A 27,060-nucleotide genomic window follows, 5' to 3' on the forward strand; every position below is an offset into this window, starting at 1 on the left:
GGGATGAAACGGTATGAAAATTTCATATCACGATTATTCCCGAGTTTCCTGGTGAGACCGCGGGCGCTTCCATGACACCCTCCCTCCCTGTTTCCAGCTGCCGGTTGCCTGTTTCCGCCCAGGACCGTTCATAGTGAAAGAGACTGAAAATAATCATAATAATTGTTGTGACTTTGTACCTACCTATGTCTTGTAATGGAGCCCCCCAGCACAATAATTTCACGCGTGCATAATTGTACAACCGAGTGACAATATCTTGAATCTTGAAAGAGAGAGAGACCGCTAAAGCTCCGTTCAATGACCAAATAATAAGAGTTCCGGTTTGGACGTTTAGCCTTCAAAACAAAAGCGGCCGCTATGCAACCACATACTATTTTTAGCCATTTCTAATTTGAACATATGAGTACTTTGAATTCAAACGGGAATTACCATAAAATCTTTCTTTTTTTTCCCTCACTTCCTCTTGCTTGTCCAGGTTACGTCTCAGCCCAGCAGCAAGACACATCCTGGACACCCATGGTCTGGACCCCAAATTGGCCACACCCACTGGGCCAAGGGGACTTATCACCAAGGAGTGAGTATAGATCTATGGGTTGTCGTCTTTGTCGGGGCTATTTGAAGGGACCAACTGTGATCACCCTAAGTTAGTATCACAGTATCTCCGAGAGAAGGAGATGAAAATCAGAGCAAAGCCAGGCAGAAACATGGAGTAGGCACTGGCAGTGTGAATGAAAATTGAAATGTGGGTGAAAGCAGTATGTGAAAGAGTGTGACTGAGAAGTGGTTAAGATTGCAGGTGCTTTAATCCTGTTATATGGGTGCATTCTCACCACAAACCCCTGTGAAAACACACACAGCTCTAATGGCTACCTGCTGTCAGCAGGGACCTGATGGAACGCTCTTGTTACTCATCTCACAACCTGCTGTGGAATCTCATTAAGCCACTGCTGTCGCCATGGCAACCCAGTCTCCAGGACCCACTGGTGACCATAGAAACCAAGCCCATATGGTGTGTGTGTGTGTGTGTGTGTGTGTGTGTGTGTGTGTGTGTGTGTGTGTGTGTGTGAAAAGGAAAATGGGAGCTATCAACCAAAGTTTAATTGGTTCTTCCTGGGCCCACAACTTCCACGAGGTTTCTTGAAAATCGGCCCAGTAGTTTTTCCGTAATCCTGCTAACAGACGGACAAACGGCACTGAAAACATAACCTCCTTGGTGGTAATGACAGAAATTCCCACATACCTTTCCTCTTAATACATACCTTGCAAGTGCTTGTATTATGACAAGGGCAAATATAAAGCACTATAGGCAAGATTTCTATGCAAAGATCCACCGATCTAATCAGCCCCAATCACAAGGTGGTGCTGCAGTTGAGATGTGTACTATTCCCCTAATTCAGACCCTCTCTGTTCGGGATGTTAATGATTAATCAATCTGGAAACCCATCGGTTAAACAAACAAACAAAGAAAAATTGTTGTGTAACCTCTGGGGGCAGCAGGCTCGTTTCATGTGTGTGCAAACGGAACTCAAGAGGCTCCGTCGGCAGCGTAAGAAAATCCCTTTCCGCTCCCTGTAAGCTCTGCCATTGGCTCCAACCGACCGGCTCTGACCATTTATGGATTTCCTTTCCCCTCCCTGCGTGTCGCTCTCAAATCCCTCCGTCGCTATGAAACAACAATAACAACTCTAGCTCATTGCTGCTAGTAACAAGTAGCAACTTGCTACACGCTGAAAACAGTACGTTTTGGCTACACAGCATGCGAGCCTGCACCCTGCGAGCCTGCACCCTGCGAGCCTGCACCCTGCGAGCCTGCACCCTGCGAGCGCTGTTGCACAGCTTTTCATGGAGCTTGCCGACAGATTTTCGATGCAAGTCGAAAGTCTGTCTCGAGAGATTAATGATTGACAATTGATTAATAGCCGTTAAGTATTTGATTGATCAAACATATATTAAAAGATGAATGGACAATGTAGGTTATGTGCTATTTTTCTTTTTTTGCTGAAATGATTTAACAGCACAAGGGCGAAATTTAACATTCACCGCTTATACAGAGGAAGAAGAAAGCCAAGCAAGCAGGCAAAAAGTCCAGTGTGGGAGAATTACACCCAAAAAGGCAGTATTAATTGCAGTATGTCTACAAGCATAATGACAGCTAATGCAGGAAGATTGGTTGGGTGATTAAGGTTGGTTGATTACTTGTTAAGAAGGCCTAAAGACGTGTAAAAGAAAATGCATTGTGCATTTTCTATTTTGTATGTCAAAAGTTGTTTTCTTACATCATTTTTAATCGATTAATTAATTGTTGGCATGACCAATTAATCGATTACGCAAATTGATTAAAATGTGCATCCCTACTCTATACAGCACGTGCTTTGTGTTCATTCACTTCTGGTAGCTAGCGGGTACGTGCATGTGCACTTCTCACATCGAGGTGGTGCATAAACTGCTAGCTATTAGCTCAAAAGATTTAAAACCGAAGACAAAGAAAAACCTACGTGTCTCTCACTTGCCAAGAGACCTTTCTAAATTCAAAGATGTGCCATTCCGTACAGTGTGCTAGCCAAGCCGTGGAAAAAGCACTATGCAGATTCTGTGAGACGTGCAAAGACATTTCCCATTTTATGGCCAGGAAGCGAACAGACATTAGCAAGCTTGAGGATGAAAGCTGCTTGTGTGACTTGGCTCTTCTCTTCGGAGCAGCTCAGTGCCCTGCATGCAAATCCTCAGGAACATAAACGGAGTGACCATCACGAGTATGCACAATGTCGTCAAGCCTTCCAATAAAACAATTGTATAAAATATGATGTCCAACATAATAGTAGAAGAAATATCAAATCTGATGTCCAAAATAATATTAGAAGAAATATCCAATCTTTATCATCTGAACCTTGTTCTAATGACCCAGCCTCTCTAATAACTGACATTATTATTATGTTGGGATGTTTTTTGGTGAGAAGATTTGTTAACATATCCTTACCGTCTTCAAGCGAGACCAGAATAAGCAGAATTCCCCTGCACTTGTCCTGTAGCACATCAGATAAGACTGAGGCCTAGGGAAGTGGTGCCCCTGTTCCCTCCTGAGGCCCCACATAGGACATGATCCTGGATGATAAACACTGTGGTCGCCTAAGCCATGACACCATCGGATGTTGCATAATACACAGAAAGGAACTGGTTACAGGGAGATGCCTTCTCATTTTTCTCCCTCTCTACCCTTGTTTTTTTCTCCCCATCACTATCACGCTCATAAATAGCAAGGATAGCTAACAGGCAAACGCTAACACAGTGATGACTGAGTTTTAATGACTATACATGTACCTCACTGTGGTTCACGCCTCTAGGGTCTGTCTGTCTTTATTTTCCCACAGGCTGAGGCAAGGTTATTCATTATGTAATGGATTTAGGACATGTATGAAACACACTAGACACTTATTGAAACATGGCATATCATATGCCCTATAGTTACTTACTGTACCCCTCATGATTGCATGTCTGTTTGTTGGTGTCTAGGCGTCTTGAATATTGAATATGAAGAGATGCTCTTTGGTGCTGCGTGACAGTTTAGACATCAAACGCTCCTCTCTCCATTATTTTGTCCCGCTGTAGCAATTGAGTCAAAGTATTATGTTCTGTGACTCACATACACTGACAAAAGAGACGAGGGAGCTCTCTTTCTGTCAAAGAGTCGAGGTTAGAGGCTACATGTAGAGGTTATTTTCCATGACATGTTGACAACACAGACATTCGTTCAGAAGGCAAGGCAAGTTTATTTGTATAGCACATGACATTTCATAGACGGAGGCAATTCAAAGTGCTTTACATAAAAAGAAAAGAGCATAGAGAAATACAAAATAAAATATTACCAAGTAAAATCATAAATGGTGAGAAAAATAAGATCCAACCGGTCACAGTGCACAATTATTAACAGCAAATCAAGTAAAAAAAAATAATAATAATAAAAAGTGAGTGCAGTGTTTCCCATACATAAAGGAATTTGTGGCGGGCCGCCACAATAATATTTTGACCACCACAATAAGATGTTGACAAATATTTTTTTTTTTTATTTTTTTTTTACAGTGCACCTGAACGCAACAGGCAAGATACCCACTGAATAAGTGTCCAATAAATGTTCATGTCATTCTGGCCAATACTTCTGTTATAGCATTTCAGTCTGGAATATGGAATATCTTTCAATAATCTATGATTTAGCTGCTAAATTGTCAAATACCGCCATCTGCTCGCTACCCAGGCACTTATGTATGTACTTAACCCAACTAACTTAACCTAACTAACTATCCGGTGTGCACAACACTGTCAGCCTAAACTCCGGCTGACACCCCAAAAACCTACAATCCGCTACAGAAAAATGTATATTGTTTGTTTATTAACTGGCCCCTCGCCTTCTATCATTTCACGAAAGTGGCAAAGCAAGTTGAGTATCCCTGACCTATAGGGAGAAATTTAGTTTGTCATTGTAAACCCACAGCACAGTAATGATGACATGTTCTTCATAGATCTAGCCTTTTAATTTTGCTCTTAAGCTTTCTCAAAGTACACCAAATTCATGCATTTTACTTTAAAATGTTTAAAAAAATATCGCGGGGTGGGAATGCCCCCGCACCCCCCTAGGGGGTCTGCGGGCCCCACCCCAAATTCTCAAAATCCTGTGGGAAACACTGGAGTGAATATATATTTTCTCAATAATTATATCTTCCTGTCTAAACGCACTTTTCCTCCTAATACCAGCTGCATCTGATCAAATTATGCCTAACAATGACAGGTATGCCCAAAGTCTGGCTTTTGTTCTGAAAAAAGCATGGAATTGTGCAGAAACCCATAGCTGTGTCCATGCAGCACGAGGGCAGTGCTGTATCATAGCTGTGTCCATGCAGCACGAGGGCAGTGCTGTATCACAAACTTCAACTTCATCCCTCAATCAGAGTGAACAATTAGAGTAAGGCCATACGGCATCACAGGCTCCAGGAATATTGTCCTTGGCAACATTGTTTCCTTACATCAGTTATCATGTCAATAGGTCCAATCATTGTACCCCCCCACCCCCACCCCATGTGAGTAAAAGAACGCTTAATGCAGCCCAATGCACGACGGGCACACCTTTCATAACGACAGCTCCCTCTCTCCCGTCTTAGCCTGTCCTAGATGGCAGTGTAGAGTCTGGGATAGCAGACTGAGAGTGTGTTTATACGTGTCTGTGTGCGTATGGTACTTGGTTTTATTGTGTGTGTGTGTGTGTGTGTGTGTGTGTGTGTGTGTGTGTGTGTGTGTGTGTGTGTGCGTGCGTGCGTGCGCGCGCGCGTGTGCAGCACCTCTCTCCCTTGTTAATATTCTAGTCAGCACCTCCCAGTCTTTCAGGGGCTTTGCCTTGGCTGTCAGTAGGAGTGTAAATGGTGGGTGTGAAAGCCACATGCCTCCTGTGAGAAGAGATCAGCCAGCCAGCTACACAAAAGCGATCTGTAATGTCACCGCCAAGCGGCTGCTCTACACTGCTGCTGACTTCACTGGCTCAGCTCCCTCTCATTTGATGTCACAAACACTCCGTTTGTTTAAAGGGAATTTATTGGGGGTGTTATTCTTTACACATTGTTGCAAAAAAAAAAAAAAGGCACATTTTGATTGAATGACCAAGCGTTGAATTACCTTTTCAAATCTCCTCCTCTTTCATTTTCTATAGAGCTATATTCAGTTATTATGAGATTGTCAGTGAATTAATTGAAATCTTGTTTAATCTCATATTCACTTTTTGTTCATTTGGATTGCTTGCCCTTCCCTCTTTTTGCTGGAGTAGGAGGCGGAGCAACATGCTTGCAGATTAACATTCACAACTAACCTCTCAGTCAATAACAGAATAGAAGAGTTGAGGAGCCATGACAGATACACTCTGTCACTGACTGTTTGTCTTTTCTTTGTTAATTTGGCTCCCCATGCAAAGTGGCCAAGGCACTATGCGGGGACATGTACCATCCTTTGTTTTACGTGATGCCCACCTATGACCTATGACCTACGGTGGTCTATAATGATCAAATATTCAATGTTTTCCTTCACGTTAGCTGGGAGGCTTCCAAATAGCCCCGATCCCTCCAGAAACAACAACTCCTAACAAAGAGAGAAAGAGAGGAAACGAGTGCGCAAAACAGGGGGGAAAACGGCTCGCAAAGGGACAGGAAGAAAAGTGCCGTGGGGCCCAGACTTCTCCTGTCTGCATGGTGAGGTCAGGGGCAGCTGGTCCAGACAAAAGACTGGATGCATGTGGATAGGAGGGGCGCGCAGTGCACTGAACTGGAACTAGAGAGCTCAGAGAGAGGAGACGCACCTGATACCTGCTCCCCCCACCACCACCACTTTCCCTGCAAAGCACACAATTAACGACTACACACACACACACACAGAAAACTAGGGCAGACCCCTCAGTCCGTTATGATTCCCCTCCCCCATCGCTGTTCTATTATCCCTGTAGATATCAATACTCAGTGCTGCACTCTGCGGTATCCTGCCCCAAATTATATCATCGCTTTCTCTGTTGTTTCTCTGTGTTGACTTCACCGCAGCAGACGTAGCAAAATATGTGGGGAACTATTCATTGTGTCACATGGAATAAACCTAATATAGAGAAATGTATCCTAGCATGGCTAACAACAGGGCAATCAATTGATATCATTTCAGTGGGCGTCTAATGATCCTCATTTCTTCCTGTACACTGGAGGTGGAGCAGACTCCTCCAGTGATCTATGGAATGATCTGTTCAAGTGTGGAATTCATCAAAGACGTCGGCGTGCCTTTGAGCAGAAGCGCTACGCCGTGCCAGGATGTTTGACAAGGCACCTCAACTACGATTAAGGGACATTTGGTGAAACTAATGATTGCATTCCGTTTTTATTTTCGTTTTCCATCCATCTGTGATGGCTGGTCCTCAGACTGATCAAGATAACTAACTAGAAATATTGCACGTTGATTTGCGCGCCACGCTTCGCACGCCGTTCTGAGCATGCGCAGTTGAGCAACTGTGCATCGCGGAACCCGTCCGTCTCATTATAAAATGAGATGATTTTGCAGGTTCATGTATGGGTCTTGTTTTTTCTGACTCCTAGGTTGCACTTTTTACTGACTCTGCATCTCCTGACTCTGGGCCCGATTCAGTGCTGTGCAGATTTGCTTAAGGGCACATACACATTATGTTGCTTTTGGTAGTAATAGTGCTGCCTCATCCACATTTTGTGCTGATCATTTGAAAAAGTGACTCATGCAATCTGTATTTATTTGTTTCCATTATAACCGTCTGCCAAAATGTGTAAACGTAACGTATGTCCAAATCTCAAACACTTATCAGAAACTCCTGCGATACAGCCAATGTGCTCCATACTGACTCAATGCCAGTTTCCCATTTGGCAGACACTTTTATCCAAAGTGATGTACACATGAGATTTGAATACAACATCAGCAAGGATCTAGTCAGGAGACTGATTTATGAATCGAGTAACAATTACTACAGTTACTAACTTTTCAATTGGTGCAGTCTCCATTTCCATGCTGGTTGTTGGGTTACGGTTAGGTCATAAACTCTCATAGTCATAAACTCTCGGCTTCCTTCCCCGCCTCTTCTTTGTTGCGATTGGTCAGCTCACAAAAAAGCGGTTATCTCATTGTGGTTTCCTCTCAAAAGTGGAGCTGTTCTCACATACAGAGACCACTCTGTATCTCTAAAAAGATACCAGTCACAGGCAGTTTAGTGTGAATGCACCCCACGGTACAGTAGTCTTAGGCTGCATTTACACTATAGGTCTTGATGCCCAGAACCGGTTTTGTGCCTTATATCCTTTTTTTTTTTGGCTTGTTTTTTGTTTGTTTTTTACCTTCTGCTTACATCTACTTTTAGAAGTGACCCATATCCGATACCTGTGTGTTTACACATGCTTAACACTTGAAACAACCCGCATGTGTACATGAGGGTTTGGTTAAGTACGCAAGCAAGTAACTATAAACTCATTGAGTACTGAGTAGCACAGACTGTGCAGCACAAGTCCCTACAGGAATATTATAGAAATATAGATATTATAGGGGAATGCAAGACACATTTTTGACTTTGTCCGACAATAAAGTTAAATCTAATCTAATCTAATATCCCATTTGTCCACTGTCGCATTGGCAGATATCCGTTTCATATCTGATTTATTTCCACTTATGATTAAGGCCTGAATCGGATCTGAGAATACCCGATTCCATGTGCTTTTTTACGTTCATAATAAAAGGCTTACACGTTCATAATACATAGCTGATCTGTGCCACATATCAGCAAAAAAATCTGAATTGGGTCACTTGTACCAGACAGTCTAAATGCGGCCTAAGTCAATGGGGCCACTTAGCCCCGTGGGCCAAATGTGCAGCTGTAACCCTGGAGTTGGACATGAGCATGAGCATACACAACCTGCTACAAGATGTACACTTGAAGAACATGTAAATCAAGGCATCATTCTCACCATAAAGACATCTTTATGATTCTGATCGATCACCTGCAATGGGTTCCAATTTAAGATAATTAAATAGCACATAGTACGTGGAGGGAAACTACACCTTCCTCACAAGACTGTGTGCAACATCAAGACCCACAGTCACCTGGTCAAGCTCATCCTGTCTGCCAGGCTGATCATCTGGGATGAGATCTCCTCTGTGCACAGGCACATAGTGGAAGCTGTGGAGAGGACTCTGATGAGCTGTGCTGAGCCCTGGGGAGGGAAGGTTGTATGTCTGGGTGGAGAGTGAGACCCCTGCCAGACTCCTCCTGGTGAAGAGAGGCAGCCGTGCACAAATTGTCTCCGCCTGCATCCAGATGCCACCACTCTGCCAAATCACAAATTGTACAATGACGTACAAGTTGGACTAAAACTAGCCTCGATGCGAGACTCAGCATTCATTCTTCATGCTGAGTCTCGAGCACCCCGATAGGGAGTTGCAGGCTCCACTCAAATCGCCTTACATCTTCAGTAACGTTCCAATCACAATAAACCAGTACATACCTCCCGCACATAGTTGTTATCTGAAAAGTATGTTAGTCAAATATTGCCTAGTTTCCAATATCGAGCCCTTATTCACAGTAATAATAATAATAATAATCTCAGACTCGGTACACACTAAACGTTTAATTGAATGCTTGGAATGTGCTTTTACACATAATACTGTTAGTTATACACACTCATGCACAGCTTCATCTCCCACGCAAAGTTTGTCGAATTTTTAAGGAAGCATCAAGATACAGCACTCCCGGAGCACGTAGACAGTGGGTGCCAAAAAATACGTTCAATGTGCTGGGATGAAGAGATGCCATGTGCATCCAGTGTTTGCACATGGATAGGGCTTGGATCACTGATGTGTGCTATCCTTTGAGCGATGATTTGCAGAGCCAGATCACATGGCTGAATCCCTCCCGTATCACTCCAGGTAACATGCACTCTTTCCAGCCTGGCATCAGGTGCTGCTGTGTCAGCCAGACAGGGATGTTATCGCAAATCTCAGGCCTCTGTCTCTCGCTGCCTGCCACGACGACATTTCATTGTAATGATGAACCAAATAATCTTAATATCTATATACTAGTGTACACATGTGATCATCAGAATCTTAATATCTATATACTAGTGTACACACGTGATCATCATAATCTTAATATCTATATACTAGTGTACACATGTGATCATCAGAATCTTAATATCTATATACCGTACTAGTGTACACAGCGAGTGTCTAAGAATGGATTTATAGCAATAGGAAAACAACATTCCATTTGATGTGAGGCAGACATGAAGTGCTTAAACAAAGTTGAAATGCAACAAATACTGTCTGTAATTGGAGAGTGGCTTGTTGGTGAATTGAGTAGAAAGCTGTTATAGAGAAACTTAACTCATTATGTAAAACTTACTTTTGACATTAATAATTAAAAGAATATGTTCTTCTTGATTTCTTATAGGCAAAAACATTGCAACTGGTGAAACTTATTTCACATTTTGTAACGTATCTTTTATTAGTTTTTATCCAATTAATGTCCCACGGGCACATTGCCAATTCAATCTTTGTGCTCTGCCATCTGAATGAAAAACTAATTAAAGGTGAACGTTATTTAAAGGCAATGCCTCTCAGGACAAAGATATGAAAACCAAAGGATTCAATGGGCCAATGTTTTCCACCGTGCCAATTTGGAAGGACAAAGAAGCCAAGGTTTTGAATCAACTTGTGTGCGAGGAAAGGCACGTCCCAAATCCTCATTGCATTCAATTAAATTGCGGCAAGTCTGAATGGGAACAGCTCAAACGTGTGGATCTTAACAGTGTAAGTCTGGTCCTGTGTTCATTTCATTACTGCTCATCAATGTGAACGGCCCAGCTCACCATTTGGGAATGACATGCCCCTGATCCTGGTCTCCTTGTTTGTGCTATTTGTTTGTGACAAGTGGTTCTCATGACAATCCTCCACTGGGGCACAGAGGATAACCGAGAGTTACCTCTCTGTCTCCTAGACACACACACACGCAGGCGCGCGCGCACACACGTCCAAGTCTGATGATTGTTATCAGGAGTTATCCTTTTGTCTCCAAGCTACTACTAGAGTATCGAGGTTAAAAAAATTGAGAGATAATGTAGAGGTATAAGGAAAAGATGTCAAAGGCCAACAGTATCTGTACACTTTTCTTCTGATCACCCTATAACATGCAGCATCCAGCTGTAGCAGAGTCTATACAGTTCATACATGCCGTGCTGCTGAAGAAAAGTGTTATGCTGTGACAAACAGATCAGTACTACATGGTGTCAGTCACAAAAAGAGATATGTGATTCAGCTTTCCACTCAGCAATGGCACTCTGCTCACGTACTGTAAGAGAATATTGATGTAGCTGAGAGTAAATTCCAACTTATTTTACTTTCCCCAGACAGACGTCTAATGAACAGTTTGGTTTATGCCACTTATTCTTTAAAATTACACGTATTACTTTTCACGTCTTGTTATTAACAATTTGCAACAGCAGAATGTCAACACACAGAGAAAATCATATAAATTGCTACAAAGTGAGTGTAAAGAAGACGCAGTCAAACAGCCTGGCTTCCATGCCACGCTGCATAGACAGACGGAACCGGCATTGCGAGAGTATCTAACGTCCATATTGTGACATATTTACCAGGCACATTTCAATAAAAGTCTATGTTACAAACACTATGTCACTACTATAATAAGGGGTTCCGCCCTGCATGGCGCTTGTAGCGCACGATTGCTCAACTGCAGTTGAGTGTGAAGCACGTGGCGCTACAAATGAGCACGCAAAGCTAGAAATGAGCATGCAATATTTCTAGTAATGTAAGTAAATACAGCAGCACCGTGCACTGTATTCTTGCTGGCTGGTTCACCGCGCCCAGCCCAGCCCCAGAGCAGGGCAGACTGCCCCTTCCCGGCCGCGGGGAGAGAGCCACCTGCCGGCCAGGGAGCGAGCCGCGACCGGGACATTGTGAATAGCGATCATATCTATTAGCATAATGTGTGTGATAGCATTTCATGATGTTAGTCTGGCAGAAGAAGGGTTAGCTATAACATTAGTAACTTAGTCAACACACCAAGAGTTGCTGGGTTAACGTATATGAATGGCCCAATTGCTGGGTTCACTGGTTTTGATGCTGCTCCTTTTGCTGGGTTAATGTGGTGGAAATATTGAGCCTGTGATGGAGCAGGGATGGATGCATTGTGTTGTCAGAAATTTAAAATGGAAATGGCAAACAATGGTGCTGAAAATTTGGCAGTGAGCTCTCCAACCAGTTTACATGTGCATTTCAACATGAGCCCCAACAAAACAGACAGAAAAAGAGTGACTCCAAACCACAAACCACAAGCACTTAGGACATGCTGCATGCTCTCCCACATCAATGTTTGTGATGGAACATTTAGATCTGATTATTCAAACAGCAACAGCTTATCCATGTGTAATATTTGCCTGAGTTCTGCGGTCAGTGTTCCTGTGTGTTTACTTTTGAAGCATGTTCGGTAGTAACGAATGCCATAAAGAGTATATTTAGGTATATTTAGAGGGGGGGGGTAGCATGGTACATATCAATGGGCCCAGTCACAAGCTGAAGTCCAGAGTTAGTCATGTTTACTCTGGGATAAAAAGTACATCATGCATGCTTTCCTTAAACTTACAACAACAAAGACTACAAGTGACGCCTATACACAGCCAGGAGAAATAGCCTGACATTAAACATGATTGTTATTGTTTTTTACCTCCTTGCTGTTACTAATGTCCCTCGTGTCCCCCCCCCCTCTGACTTTTGCAGAGATGTACTGAACCTTTTGAAGACATCCCCTACACCCAAAGCAGCCCCAGCTATGACCGCCCCAGCTGCCCCGAGTCCTGTCCCGAGCCCGGCAGCTGTCCCACCACCCCCCCCAGGCAGCAGACCCAACATACCGCCACTCTCTGTACCAGGGAAGCCAGGAGCACCGGTGAGCAAACAATACTTCACCCTATGACACGTACACGTACACACACACAACATTGTCCATCTCGTAGTCAAGTGCTGGATTTGACATATTGTAATGCCTTCTCTGACAGATAGTCGAATTCATCATCATCTGGGAGAATCATGTCAGGGCCAGCGGTAGGGCTGAGTGCTTCTAACTCTTCAAGCCTGGTTGGTTTGTGAGGAGATGGATGGAGACAGGGCCTCCTAAAGGTTGTGACTCACTGTGCTCCCACAGGGCTGACCTGTTACGCACTATCTCTTTCTCTTACTACCATCGCTCTCGTTCTCTCTCTCCCTCTGTCACTCTCTCACGCTCTTTTACTCACTTTCATTCTTGCTCTCTTATTTTCACTTTGCCCTACCCAACTCAGAATCAGAATCAGAAAGACTTTAATGATCCCCGGGGGGAAATTGGGACAAGTTACAGTAGCTCGCTCACAGAACACACATAGCATAAAATAAACAGTAGTAAATGTAAAAGTAAAAGTAAACAGTAAATTTTTTTGTGTAGTAAGTAGAGGAATTGCATGGTCACGTGCAAAATCCTCTTCCATTAATAGAAAGTGCTGTGAAAATAGCCAGTAAAGGTTAAAGGTCATTAAGGCTGTTCCTGTTGACATCCTCTTGTGTCATAGCCTTCCAGTTGTGCGATCAATACCTTCTGATAGCTCCATTTCCTTTGGTATGGGTATGGAACACCAAAAGCTTCTTAACCACCAAAGATAAGAGACACTACCCCAAAATCATCTTGTACCTCAACTGCTACAGAAACATGGATAGAGGTCAGAAGACTGTTGTTTAGGTTGTTTACATTCCCATATTGATTCTAGGTAACATTATTTTTTGCACCATTTTTACTCTAAAGGTCCTTGCACACCGCAAGCATTTTTTTCATGTGATTAATTCGCACATCAATAATATTTTCTGAACCTATATCAGTCAAGGCAACCGTGCATACCAACGGCAAAGTTTTGCTGAGCGTTACTGCGGTGTTTATTTTTTTGAACCAAGGTCGATTTTTCAGAAATTCGCTTCCGACGTATCTGCTGCTGTGGTTGACAGGTGGGTCAAAATTTGCATCGCAATTTCGTGCTGTATATTGGCATCGCTCTTGGTGTGTAACAGCCTATAGATTGGTGGATTTGCCAGTTGTAAAATAAGGCCTATTGATTTCCTAGGCTGAGTGCTGCTAACCCCAAATACACACCTTACAATTATCCTGTCTTTTGTTTGAACAAGATCAATCCTAATCAGGGTCCAAAATTACCTTCTTTTGTCCATAGGTCAAAAGGCTAGTGAATGTTTAAATTTGACCAGCCACTCAATAGATGACCATTGTTTGTTTGTTTTGGCTGATGAGGGAAGCCACTTCCATATTGTACAAGCGTTTGGCTTGTGCTAATGTTGGACCCTGATCCTAATCAGTTATGAATTCATTGGAATAAGTGTGTCAATATTGTTTTTTTGTTTGTTTGATTTTCCCCCCCACAAATTCAGTATCTCATCTTCAGACTCTACTAAGCCTTGGTGAAAGCAGATATTCCAGTAATGGAGTTATTGATGGCAACTGAGCCCTCATGGTGTCCAGCAATGTTAATGTGGACAGTGACGAAATGACCATGTCTCCTTTCTTGTCCCCTGTCCTTTCCCTGTCCTCTCTCATCATGTCCTTTTCTCCCCGTTTTTCTCCCTCAGGGCACTTTCACAGAGATCCCAGCCTCTAATGTCCGCCGTGTGATCGCTCAAAGACTGACTCAGTCCAAGACCACCATCCCCCACGCTTATGCCACCGTCGACTGTGACATGGCTGCTGTCATGCAGCTCCGCAAAAGCCTGGCCCAAGGTAAAGGTTCACCACTTGGGAGGATTCCATTGTATGTGCTGTGCATGTTAAATACACTCACCCAGTACTTCGTTAGGAGCACCACACTAATACTGGTTGACGTAGAATGGAATTTAACAGGCAAAAGGTAAACAGTGAACCACTTGAAAGAAAAGCAGTTGAGATTGAAACTGAGCCAGGTGTGGTTAGGAGTTGTCGGCTAGCAACGTGAGATCCACCTCAAGGTTGGACGTGTTGTGCATTCTGAGAGATGCTTTTCTGCTCACCACAGTTGTAAAGGGGTTATCTGAGTTACTGTAGCCTTTCTGTCAGCTCCAACCAGTCCAGCCATTCTCCTCTGACTGCTCTCTCATCAACCAGTCCAGCCATTCTCCTCTGACTGCTCTCATCAACAGTGTTTTTCCATCTGCAGAACCGCGGCTCACTGGAGGTTTTTTAGTTGAGTTGAGTTTTGTTTGTGTTTTTTTCCAGACAATAGAGAGCCAAAGTGGAGCGTCACTTCCCGCTTCAGCACTGTACCAGGGGTTTTTATCCGCCATTTATATTTCCATAGACATTTCGTAAAATGCTTGTAAAAATGGTTTTACTTGGTCAAACCAAACGGTTGAGCTATATTTAGAATCGGGAGAGACCCTAGCACATTTCACTTGGACCAAAAGTAAAAAAAAACAACATCAGAAAAAAAACATTTTCTTTAAACCCCTAATTTTTTTAAGTTTTGGTCCGAGTGAAATCTTATGCGATCTCTCCTGTTGGAAAATAAATTGCGGAAGGAAATCTCCGGTACAGTGCTGAAGCAGGAAGTGACGTTCACTTTGCCTCTCTATTCTGTGTAAATCGAGACTGTTGTGTGTGTGAAAAAAATCCCATGAGATCAGCAGTTTCAGAATGACTCAAACCAGCCCATCTGGCAGCACGCCATGCCACGGTGAAGGTTACCGAGGTCACATGGTTTCCCCATTCTGATGCTCGATGTGAACATGAACTGAAGCTGCTGACCTGTATCTGCAGGATTGTACAGTATCCATTGCACATTTGCACTGCTGTCACATGATTGGCTGAATGGATAATTGCATGCATAATGAGGTGTACAGGGGTTCCTAATAGATTGCTCGGTGTGTGCGTACACATTGGCACTATGCATTAAACACACACACATACATAGATTATTATTATTATTGTTGTTATTAACTTGTTCCTTCATTCAGTATCGAACACCAAGATTTGGAGGGAATCTTTTTCTGTGACAGTTTGGATTTCAGGGTTTTCACATGACTGTCTCTTCCACATAGAGGAAACTCTTTGCATTAATGGCTTCTCTGTACACATGTGCTCAGCCAGGGGAATCATTTCTTTCTGCCTCAAAGCGTGGCAAATGGATGCCCCCCACCACCCCCTGCCCCCCCTCCCTCCCTGTGTTATTTAGCCTGAGCGCCTATAGAAACCCATCTAGGATGTTTAAGGAAAGGTGAGAGTGATTATGTTGTGTGTGTTATCATTATCAATAGGGCTGAACAATTAATCCAAATGTTATCTAAATCAGAATATGGGTTACTGCAATCCTCCCCCTTACCCCCCCCCCAAATCACAGGAGGCACAGTATTTGTTAAAGGTGAAATGTGTGTCAAAATACCATTTTGAAAGTAAATATTGTCAAGCCTACACAGCCTGGCCTACATATCATAATCTAGACTTCAGAAAACATCTTTGTTTAATATACATCGTCACAAAAATCACACCGTAATCATTTTAATGTTTGGTAATGAAAATTAGAATAATGCTGTAAAAATGATCACTCCCTCTAATATGGCAAATCGTATAGCAATTGCAATATCAGTCAAAATAATCGCAATTAGATATTTTTTCAAAATCGTTCAGCCCTAGTTATCTCCCGTTACGGATGTTTAGTTGAATCAGATCTGTACTCGAGCCACACCACACGTCACAACATGTATCAGATAAGACCCTGATATGACACCTACACACGCATGTACTCTATATGTAGGTGCCGTATCAGGTCACGTGTCGTGTACACATAGCCTGGAACACGTGATCAATTGACTAATGGAATGCTGACTGCCAGCTGGAAACGCTTCAGGAACCAAGAAACACTTTGCTGAAGTTCTCATGAAACCGTTTGTTAGGAAATTCTCAGACAAGTTTTGGATCAGGGTTTTTCCGATGATCTGATTGGGTTTCCCCCAAAATAGTTTTTTTTACCCGGGGGATCGAACTCACAACCTTCCAGTCTCAGGGCGGACACTCAAACCACAAGGCCACTGAGCTGGTAATGTAATGGTAAATGACTTGAAGTCTGAAACTTGGGGTGCTTTAAAAACACATTGCTGAATAAGTTCAGTCTTTATGCGGAGCGATCATGCTTACCCATATCTTCAGTGCCTACTGCCCAGGTGGGGTATCTCGTCGTAAGGGCCTTTCTGTCTGTGTGGAGTTTGCATGTTCTCCCCGTGCTCCCCCAGGGGGGCTCCTCCGTATATAACCCCCCCCCCATTAAAAACATGCAGAAGATCAGATCGTCATCGTCATCCGACCAGTGACGACAACATCCGAAGTCGGTCCCCGGGCGCTGTACGAGAAAGCGACCACTGCTCCTGGCCTGCCCCCCGGAGGAAAGGACAAAGCCAGGATGGGTTAAATGCAGAGGACAAATTTCACCGGCCACCGTCAGCATGTGTGTGTTTGTGGCCCTCCGTGCATGTGTTGATGTGTAACCGTGTGACAATAAAAGACGGGCTTGTCCGTCTGAAATCGTGTTTTTACGGGGGCTTGTCAGACGGGCTTGTCCGTCTGAAATCGTGTTTTTACGGGGGCTTGTCAGACGGGCTTGTCCGTCTGAAATCGTTTTACTGTCCTGCATAGTCATCCCCCAAAGGCTCATTCTGATCCAGGAAAAACCCTGTTTTCACATGACTACTCATTCTACAAGCAAAAGGGAATCTATTTTCATTCATACTGTAGTTCCTCTGTGTATTCATATCTGCACAGCCGGGGGTAATCATTTCTTTCTGGTTAAAAGCATGTCAAATGGATGCTCCTACCTTTTGGCGTTGATGCTTTCCTTTGATTTCACCAGCACACTGTTGAATACTGTCTGCGAAATGACACTCAGTAGTTAAAGGAAAGCAGAAAGTGCAATTAAAACATGCCTGAAAGTGGGTGGTAATGATGTAAAACATGCCTGAAAGTGGGTGGTAATGATGTAAAACATGCCTGAAAGTGGGTGGTAATCATGTGAATAAAAGTGAAGAGAGTGTGACATGGTTAGAGAGAGAGAGGCTTGTAAGGAGAATGTGAGAGGGGAATGAAATGAATGAATGAGGGAGGAAGGGAGGGAGTGAGCCTGGTAGAACATGGGGTGATATCATCTCACATGTTCAGATATTTGTGGCTGTGAAGAACAGTCTTTATCTATACAGTGATGTGACCTAGTTAGCAGGGGCGAGATGTTTTATCTGCATAAATCATATTGAACACCAGACAAAATCCTCAAAACAAATCGAGATCTGGAAAAGTATGTCATTGTTTCAATTGAAAATGTGTAGGGAGGAACCCTGCAAAGAATTCCTCGTCGACGTGAGCAGGGCAGGCACCAGCAGTGTCTTCTTCTCCACCTGTGGCTCACCCTAACCCTAACCCTTCCTTAGCAACTGATTGTTATCAAGCTAACAGAAGTAAAGAAGGAAGTGAAACCTTGTTCATGTATCACAACAATCAGTTTGGCATGTGCTTTCTAGTATTTCGGACACGGAAAATATGTATGCATACCTTACTGTTCATATAAACATTCCAACCAAATAATCCATGGTTACCTGGGGCTATTTTTCACACCGAGATAGTTATTTACTGTACTTATCAATTTCCTCTTTAAGGTAACTTTTTAAAGTTTTGCTTATGTGTTTATGTGTTTTTTTTTTTTTTTTTTAAGCTTGCCTTAGCCTAGCTAACTATCACACATAAAGCTCCCCGGTCCCTATCTATGTGATGGAGGAAATGGAACGGCCATTCCAGACCTATTAGCGAGGTGGTGTGTGTGTGTGTGTGTGTGGAGGCATTCTCTGTCCGGTTGTTTTTGCGCTCTCTCTTTGTTCAGGAGCAGAGCGATTTCACGGTTAGCTCGTTAATCATCCTGCTTACGGCATTCATAACTGTCTGCCACTAATGGACGCTCCTAACAGGCTGGCAGCAGTGCCAGGCCCAGGCTGCCAGGCCCATCACGCTGCCTGGCCCACCCGCTCACACATGGGGAAGGGAAGTGTAGCAAAAGTTTGGGACCAGTCGCGTTGGAGAGTGGGACTAAATCTGGCCAGCTGGAGTAGAGTGAAGGAGAGCCCAAAATATAAGATTGTTATTGTTGATTCTTAATGACTGGGTACTGTGGGGAGCTCATTTGCAAAGAGGGCTTGTGATTGAGGTTTAGGCCAAGATATTTGACCTTTTGCAACAAGCAGGCAGCTTTGTGCTATATAACCCTTCTTCACATGTCTCTGATAGAGAGTGCATTCCAACTGAGGAGAGAGAAGGAAAAACATTTGACGTTCTCCCATAGCTGCTCCATAGCCTTCCCCATGCAGTGAAGACTAATCCCTCTCCAGCCATCTCAAAGTTTTAATCATGCTAAATGGACTTTGCCCTGGTCTCATGTATCATGTATACTGTCAGTGGATTTCAAACTTTTTGTACCCAACGCACACCAGAATGCAAGCCAAAATCTCAAGGCACACCTTCATTCATATCCATGCAAAATAGTCTGTAAATGCGTTTTATTTACTTAAACATATTTGCTTAATAAAATAGTCACGAATTCATTTTTGAAACTTTGTAAAATTACATAAAAGCAATAGGCGACTATTTGACACTCTCTTCATTGAATGCAGTTCATTTCTATGTTTAGGTCCCCTGTTGATGGCCCCAGCACGGCACACCTGGACTTGCCTCATGGCACACCATTTGGGAACCACTGCTGTGTATATATACTGCATGTAAGAGGCTCACAGACTTTGTTTCCTTTGTCTTTTCAGAACAGATCAAAGTGTCTGTCAACGATTTCATTATCAAGGCAGCTGCTGTTACACTTAAAGTAAGTGTTTTCCTGAATAATTCCTTTTGATCGTTCGTTCGTTTGTTCGTTCATTCATATATTCATTCATTCAGTAAACCTGTATATTTGTCAATCCAGACTGTTTATTTATTCATTCTATAATAACCATGTGTATATTATGTAGTGTAGTTTGTAAGTGACACATTGCCTTATCTAGCCATGTGTCTCTGGTCTTCTTTTTTTCTGTGCTTAAGGGGACTTGTTGAGGCACGGTCATCGTTCAGATATGGTTTCCTAGGCAACATGCTTTGGTCACTAAATTGCACAACACCTGCAGCCAGTATTCTCTGTCATCCTCTCTTCAGATTCATTCAGATAGTGAATCAACTGATAGTGGAAGGCATGCTAAAAAAATAGAGTCAAATTCTGAGGAAATTATCAAAACGTCAATCTTCCCAAGCAGACAATGTGTACATTTCCGCTTAATGCGAGTTGCAAAACTCCAGTTACAATACCACGAGGCTCTCTCACAGCACAGTCAGTTACAATACCATGAGGCTCTCTCACAGCACAGTCACTACATGTTGTTGTGGGTACGATGCACCACATGACTACTTCTTCATGTTGGCTTCTGTCAGTAAACTGAGATCTGTGAGGCGCGGCAGATTTATTCATGTAACACTGCAACATCAGAATCTGCCTGGCAAATGTATTTATTTTTGCCATACTAGTGCACATTAGCATGTGCGCCTCACTTTTGATAGGCAGATAAGAGATTGCCGTGTTGACAGCCCAGCCCATGTATTCAACGTAGATGTAGTTTTAAGAGATTGATGCCTCGTTGTTTTTCTGGTTTAGGCCAAATCTGGATGAACGAGTCTACACAACTCGCTTCCATACAGTACACGTGTAAAAAGATGTGGCTGCACAAAAGATGGTCGCCTCTCCGTTAAACTCTTTAAATGTCATTTTAAAGAATCTAGAATCATATTAACCATTAACCTGTTAATAAGGTTCTACTACAACAAATATTTTTCAGTCGATATCCTAATCTGATTAATTCACCAAAAGAGGTGCAGAACTGTAGCCTTGAATAAAAAGCACAAAAGCGTCATTGTGCTACAGTTATACAGTCAGCAGAGCACTCGAGGACAGTGAGAGAGCCTGGAACTATTGTGATTAGCATTTTTCAGTCATTAAACAGGGCATTTATTACACTATCAGATTTACTATGAGAAATATGTACAGTCACTCACCACCCCGGTATTTAGAATTTCCCCACATTTAACCTAGCACATATACTATACTGGCTTATTTCCATGATTTCCTCCTGTGCATGCTGCAGGTTGTATTATGGAAAGTTCCCCACTCATGAACTGTACTCGTTAGCATTATGTAACCACAGTAGAGAGGCTCCTAATATTTGATGCTTTTCAGTTTCTCTCTCTTTCTATAGTTTCTGTTTCTATGTGACAGGAGCTGGGCTGACCTCACATTGTTTTGACTCTAGGAGATGCCAGAAGTGAACGTAACCTGGACCGGGAACGGCCCCCAGGCACTCGATTCCATCCACATCTCCATCGCTGTGGCAACCGAGAGAGGCCTCATCACCCCCATCATCAAAGACGCTGCAACCAAAGGAGTCCAGGAGATCTCAGCTAACGCTAAGGTTGGAAATACAGAGTAGTCTTATGTAATTACAACTTAATGACAAACACATGACTGACAACATGACATTATTATAGAGTGTGTTGTATATCAGTCAACTCCCATTGTGAACGTAGCCTGATGGAGTCTTCTGAGTCATGCTGAAAGTCCCCTCTTCTAATGGTTTATTTGCAATTGGTAGATTATAATGACTAGTTGCGTGGGGGTGCAGTGGGTCATTGGTAGATTATAATGACTAGTTGCGTGGGCGTGCAGTGGGTCATTGGTAGATTATAATGACTAGTTGCGGGGGTGTGCAGTGGGTCGCTGAAGGTAAACACACAAGGAGGTTTGTATGGAAGAGCAGCAAAGGCGGTTGACTGCAGCCTAACTGTATAGCAAAACAAAACAGTCTCTAGGCAACTGTGGAGTCTTTTTTCCCACGGCACATCCGAGGGCATCACAAAGCAAATTCGGCTCAGTCAGTCAAGTACGCTTAGCGAGTGTTTAAGTAACGTTAGTGCAATTATTTACCCGATAACCATGTCGTAATGCTGCTAATGTACACACACGGCGTGGGTCTGTACAGGATCTGTGCTTGTTCTCTAATAATAATAATAATAATAATCAGTCTTATATAGCGCTTTTCTTAATACTCAAAGACGCTTTACAATTAACAGCTAAACGTGTAACATAACTAAGGACAGGTGTTGGACAGACACATGTGGAGGTTAAGAAAGGGCAGGGGCAGGGTACGGTTATGTATTCGGGGCAGGACGGAACGGGGCAGACGGGACAGGACATATACATCTAGGGAGCTACAGGGTGGGAGGGATAGGGGAGGTGGATGATGATCAGATGTTATAGTCTCCCCATCCGAGCAGGTACAGTCTGAGAGTGAGAGCAGGTACAGTCTGGGAGCAGGTACAGTCTGAGAGCAGGTGCAGTCTTGAGAGTAGGTACAGTCTGAGAGCAGGTACAGTCTGAGAGCAGGTACAGTCTGAGAGCAGGTACAGTCTGAGTGGATATGGCACTTTCAGATCAACCTGATAGATCAGAGTGGATTTGGGCTAGTGGGGTTTAGGGCTGCTGCAGGTCTCATCTGCCACAGGTCGCAGATGGAGTGCAAAGCAGCAGTAGTCAGCCCTCTTCCCTGGTCACTGTCAGCAGCTGGGACAGGCACACAAACACATGCTCACAATCTGATGAGCATGTACCAACACACACACACACACACACACACACACACACACACACACACGTAGATCAAATAGACTAGTGTCTCAGGAGAAGCAGAATGAGCCTAATGTCTGTCACCAGCAGTGAGCCTGTGTAATACTGTATTACAGTTCTGTCCATTGCTCCTGTGTCAAAATAGGATGTCTTGAAGGATGTGTGCACATGAACGCACATGCACAACTCAACAGCTACAGCGAGACTTTAGCTGTAACCCTGCGCGGACATTTCTACGCACTTGCGCCTTCTCAAAGAGCTTTGCCGCCCACAGCCATGGTGTAGTTATGCTGCTGCCTTCAGTTGAAGCTAACTTTGCAAAGCCCTCTTCAGCCTCAAATTGAAATCAACATGTGGTCTGAATGAAACACACGCTGATCACTATTTATGTGATGAGGTGGAGCCTCGGATTGGTTTTCTACTCGCTGCCCTTATCTCAAGATGTGCCTAGCAGAGGACTGTTCTTTTGACATACTCTGTTATCTAGAATGGTTGCATTAACCATTGCATTCAAATAAATGTCACAGACTATGTCCGTGGTGGTGGGCTTTATTTTCTGCAGAGTCTGTCGGTTTGATTGAAAAAATAACATTGGATCTGTCTGTGCTGCAGGTGTGTCTGTGCTGCAGGTGTGTCTGTGCTGCAGGTGTGTTTGTACAGTATGTTTAAATAACATTGGATCTGTCTGTGCTGCAGGTGTGTCTGTGCTGCAGGTGTGTGTCTACAGTATGTTTAAATAACATTGGATCTGTCTGTGCTGCAGGTGTGTCTGTGCTGCAGGTGTGTGTCTACAGTATGTTTAAATAACATTGGATCTGTCTGTGCTGCAGGTGTGTCTGTGCTGCAGGTGTGTCTGTGCTGCAGGTGTGCGTCTACAGTATGTTTAAATAACATTGGATCTGTCTGTGCTGCAGGTGTGTTTGTACAGTATGTTTAGGCGGTCACAGGAGTAACTCCAGAGTGGTCAGTTAAATGGAACACATACACACACATGTCTGTGCACACACTTGCACAAGACACATCAACATCAACAACACACACATTCTTCAGATTTCCACAGATAAAGCAAGTCCCCTCCAAGCTTGTTTTTTCCATGCACGCTCCAGTAGCAGGAGTATTGATTCACATCAACTGACTACGGTAATCAAGTCAAGTGTTATTCGTTTTCCTCCTTAAAGAAGCGTGGCATCAGGAAACTCATCTTCCTCTCTGCGTCGCGTCAGTTCCCTTTCCTCATTCACGCCTTGCACAGTCCCATAGATTCATTTATGTCAGTACTTCGTATTTGGCGTGTAGTTATTTTCTTGAACATGCTATGTGAAAATGGATTCCTCTTGCCTCTTTCTCTATGCACCACTCTGAACCGTTTCACTGACTGACAGCCGTCCACATTGCTCTGGATAAGAGCATCTGTAAAGTGTCCCTCCCCAAAACCAAAATAACAACTAAAATGATGGACACAATAATTCCATGGTGGCTATCCCGCTGGTTTGGATATACCAGATTTGGTAAGTTTGTAAAGCATAAGCCCCTTTGTTGTTGACAAGATTTTTGTAATCACATTCTTGATATAGGATAGTGTTTCTCTGTGGTCATTGTAGATTCTCACTAGTAGTGATTTTTCATTAAAAACAATAGCTCACAGTGTTTTACTCCTTGCTTGGATTATTAAACTTTTATGGAGTAAATACAAAAGTACAGTGTTCACCTGATAAGGTTCAGCGAGTGCTATTGAAGTGCCACGAGCGATATCTCAGGTGTCTTTCTATTAACTTGGCCGATTTGTTTTGTGTTCACTAAAAACTTGATGAAATATTCCGTCAGATTGCATGTACACGGTTTTGTTCATGCTCCATGTGGGTAGCCTGTCCAAAGAACGGCTTTGGTCCTTTCTTCATGTGTGGCGATGAACTAATGACAGACTCAGAGTGACTTGTAATCTCTCCTCCACAGACATTGGCCCAAAAGGCTCGAGATGGAAAGCTTCTGCCTGAGGAGTACCAGGGAGGCTCATTCAGGTAAACCTTAGACACACATCTTCTCGGGAGGGGAGGGGGGAGGGGGACGACAGAGAATGGCACGTTGCTTAATGTTGCTTGCCAATATTTCATCTTCAAAATTGTCAATTTGCTCTGTTAAACAAACACATGTCCGTATGTGGGAGAATAGTCAGCTCTTTATCTGTAAGGTTTTAAATTCTGTATCACACGTTAAACATGTAATTTCCTTTGTGGCTCAGTGGCCTCTTGATAAGATAGCCGTCATAAATTTCCGCTATTACGTCTTATAAATCCGGTTTCACAGATAGTCCGTATATTATGAATATTCTACATCTCATGCAGACATGAACTGAATGTGTTCATGAGCGACGACGAGCACCATCAATTACTGTGCCATCAATTGCGGAAGCGAGGTTTTGTAACTCATTAGAATTAATGGTGTCATTTAGACATAAATGAGGTTTCTGTGTCAGGTAGGCACAATGAATTCCTATGGAGACGCAGCTCTCTCTTTGTCCTCTTGAGGATATATGTGTACTACGCCCTTCCTCCATCTGTTTTCCCACCCTTTTTCCTCAAGATTCTCATTAAGGCAAACAGCAAAGTGCCCCCGGGTCAGTATTACTCACAATACACAGAAGCTGTGTTAATCCTCAGTCATCACGCTCCATTATCTACTGTATACTGTCAAAAGGGAAGATGTCCATGGCCAATTATATTTATACACTTAATTCACGTTTGTATAGTTTATTCACTCACTGTAATTGGTCATGTCCTTTTTACATGAATCTGTATCAGTGGGCTAGTTATAGCACCGCCATTATTTCCCCTTGGTTAATTTGATGCATTGTCCCCCCCCCCCCACTGAGCTTGGCTAATGACGTGATGTGTCGTCTCTCTCCCCCTCCCTCCCTCCCTCCCTCCTGTGCTTCTCTGGCTGGCAGTATATCTAACCTGGGGATGTTTGGCATCAGTGGCTTCAGCGCCGTGATCAACCCTCCCCAGGCGTGCATCCTCGCCGTGGGCTCCTCCAGGGCCGAGCTGCGACTGTCCGAGGACAACCAGACCCTGTGCACCCAGCAGCTGATGACCGTCACCCTGTCCAGCGACGGGCGGCTGGTGGATGACGAATTGGCCTCACGCTTCCTCGATAAATTCCGCGCCAATCTGGAACGACCGCAACGCATGGCCCTGGCCTGAACGACAACGAGAGAAAGCCAGAGGTCTTTTAGACGGTCGATTCCGGTTCATGTAACTATCGCGCTTTACCATTGCTTGGATGAAAGATTGCAAGCTAGTGGTATCTTGTACATAATGTATACTCTCTAGGTCTATTTCCTCTGCTGTGGCTTTCGTTTGACAGATAATCACCAGGCTTTGTGATGGAGGAGTTAAATGGGTCTGCTGCTAGATAATATCACTACAGAGAGAAGGTGGTGAAGCTGGTGGGAGATGTCTATTTGCAGTGGCGGCTGTTCTACCACACCAATGTTTGTATATATAAAGTAGTTATTCCAGTCCCAGTGCATGTGCTCTGTCACAATGAGGTCATGTCCTCGTGTAACAAATGGTGCTGTAAAGACCTTTTGTTTTTGTACATTAGTCTGAGATATTTATTACTGGACGTCAGACAGGCATCGACACATTTCTAGCGATGAGGGTATACAAGGAGACATTTAATAGAGATAGAGACACCCCAACTTCCACTCATTTGCTGTATCTGTGCCACCACTGCCACGCCCACTTAGGAGACTGGTCAGCCAATGAAGATTCATACCATTGACAGACAGCCAATCACAAGATGATGACCACACCCATTTAGGAGACCGGAAGAGTACCATTTCTTATTATTATTGGCGGAGCCTGGAGTGCGGTGTCTATCTATTAAAGGTCTCTGGTATACCTGCCCTGAAGCTGCCCGTAATGCCTTGTGACTCCATCTGCTGCGTTACAAAAAAGTCCAACAGCACTTAAACGAATTAATTGTACACGTTAATGTGTCCTAACTTATTTAAAATGGAAATGTTTTGACATCCTTCAAAGCAAATCTCACAAGTTCATGTGTACAAAAAAAAAGAAATACAATAAATTAGTTTTTGGTGTCTTTAGATGCCAATAAAACACATCCTCTCTGTTCAATGTCTGTGTGCCTTATTGAAATGTGTTTCTCCCCACTTCAAGATATAGCACAGTGAAAACACAGATGCACCTGTGCCTGTTTCTATTTAATTAGAGATGGCACAATGATTATTTTATTGAAACCAATTAGGATAATTTGCTGGGCAGGGTGTACGGGTTTGGCCCCTGCTGACAGATGTGTATCAGCGCTCTAAGCATACTATGCAGAACAGCTGTTTACATGACGTGTCAGCACTCAAAACCAAATCCTACATGTACATATGTGGAATCATGGTTCTGTGTTGTTTCTTTTAGAGATGGCATAGAAAGAAGCCACTGAAGCAGGGGAGGGTGTGATTTCTTAAAAGGGGATCAAGAGAACTCGCATTATTTCTCTGGTCAACTGAAATGTCTGTCGTGCACTCCTAGTGCGACAAAGGTGACATCTTTTACAATCAGGAAATGGTTGCAGCTAATGCAGTTTGACAAGGTGAAAGCCCTACTCTGAACAATCTATAAGACCACTTAAATAGCTTGTCTACATTTGTAGATAGACATGAATTGGCTAAGGTGAGCAGTGGCACAAAGCATACATACAAAGAACAGGAAATACGTTAACCTTGATGCCTCTGCTGGCCTTGAGGGAGTTTCTT

At 43.4% G+C, this 27,060-nt stretch overlaps 1 protein-coding gene across 1 annotated transcript in view; it reads left to right on the plus strand.

Annotated features, from left to right (window-relative positions):
* Positions 1-26,356, plus strand: part of pdhx (pyruvate dehydrogenase complex component X) — a 49,478-nt gene extending 23,122 nt beyond the window's left edge. Inside the window, exons 5-11 of the mRNA XM_083654308.1 lie at positions 476-574; positions 12,319-12,487; positions 14,203-14,350; positions 19,390-19,448; positions 20,920-21,078; positions 24,243-24,307; positions 25,234-26,356. Coding sequence (XP_083510434.1) covers positions 476-574; positions 12,319-12,487; positions 14,203-14,350; positions 19,390-19,448; positions 20,920-21,078; positions 24,243-24,307; positions 25,234-25,489 — 955 coding nt within the window. The 3' untranslated portion in view covers positions 25,490-26,356. The remainder of the gene's footprint in view (positions 1-475; positions 575-12,318; positions 12,488-14,202; positions 14,351-19,389; positions 19,449-20,919; positions 21,079-24,242; positions 24,308-25,233) is intronic.
* The last annotated feature ends 704 nt before the right edge of the window (positions 26,357-27,060 follow it).

The sequence above is a fragment of the Poromitra crassiceps genome, assembly GCF_964638095.1.
Source record: "Poromitra crassiceps genome assembly, chromosome: 18".
Lineage (NCBI taxonomy): Eukaryota > Metazoa > Chordata > Actinopteri > Beryciformes > Melamphaidae > Poromitra > Poromitra crassiceps.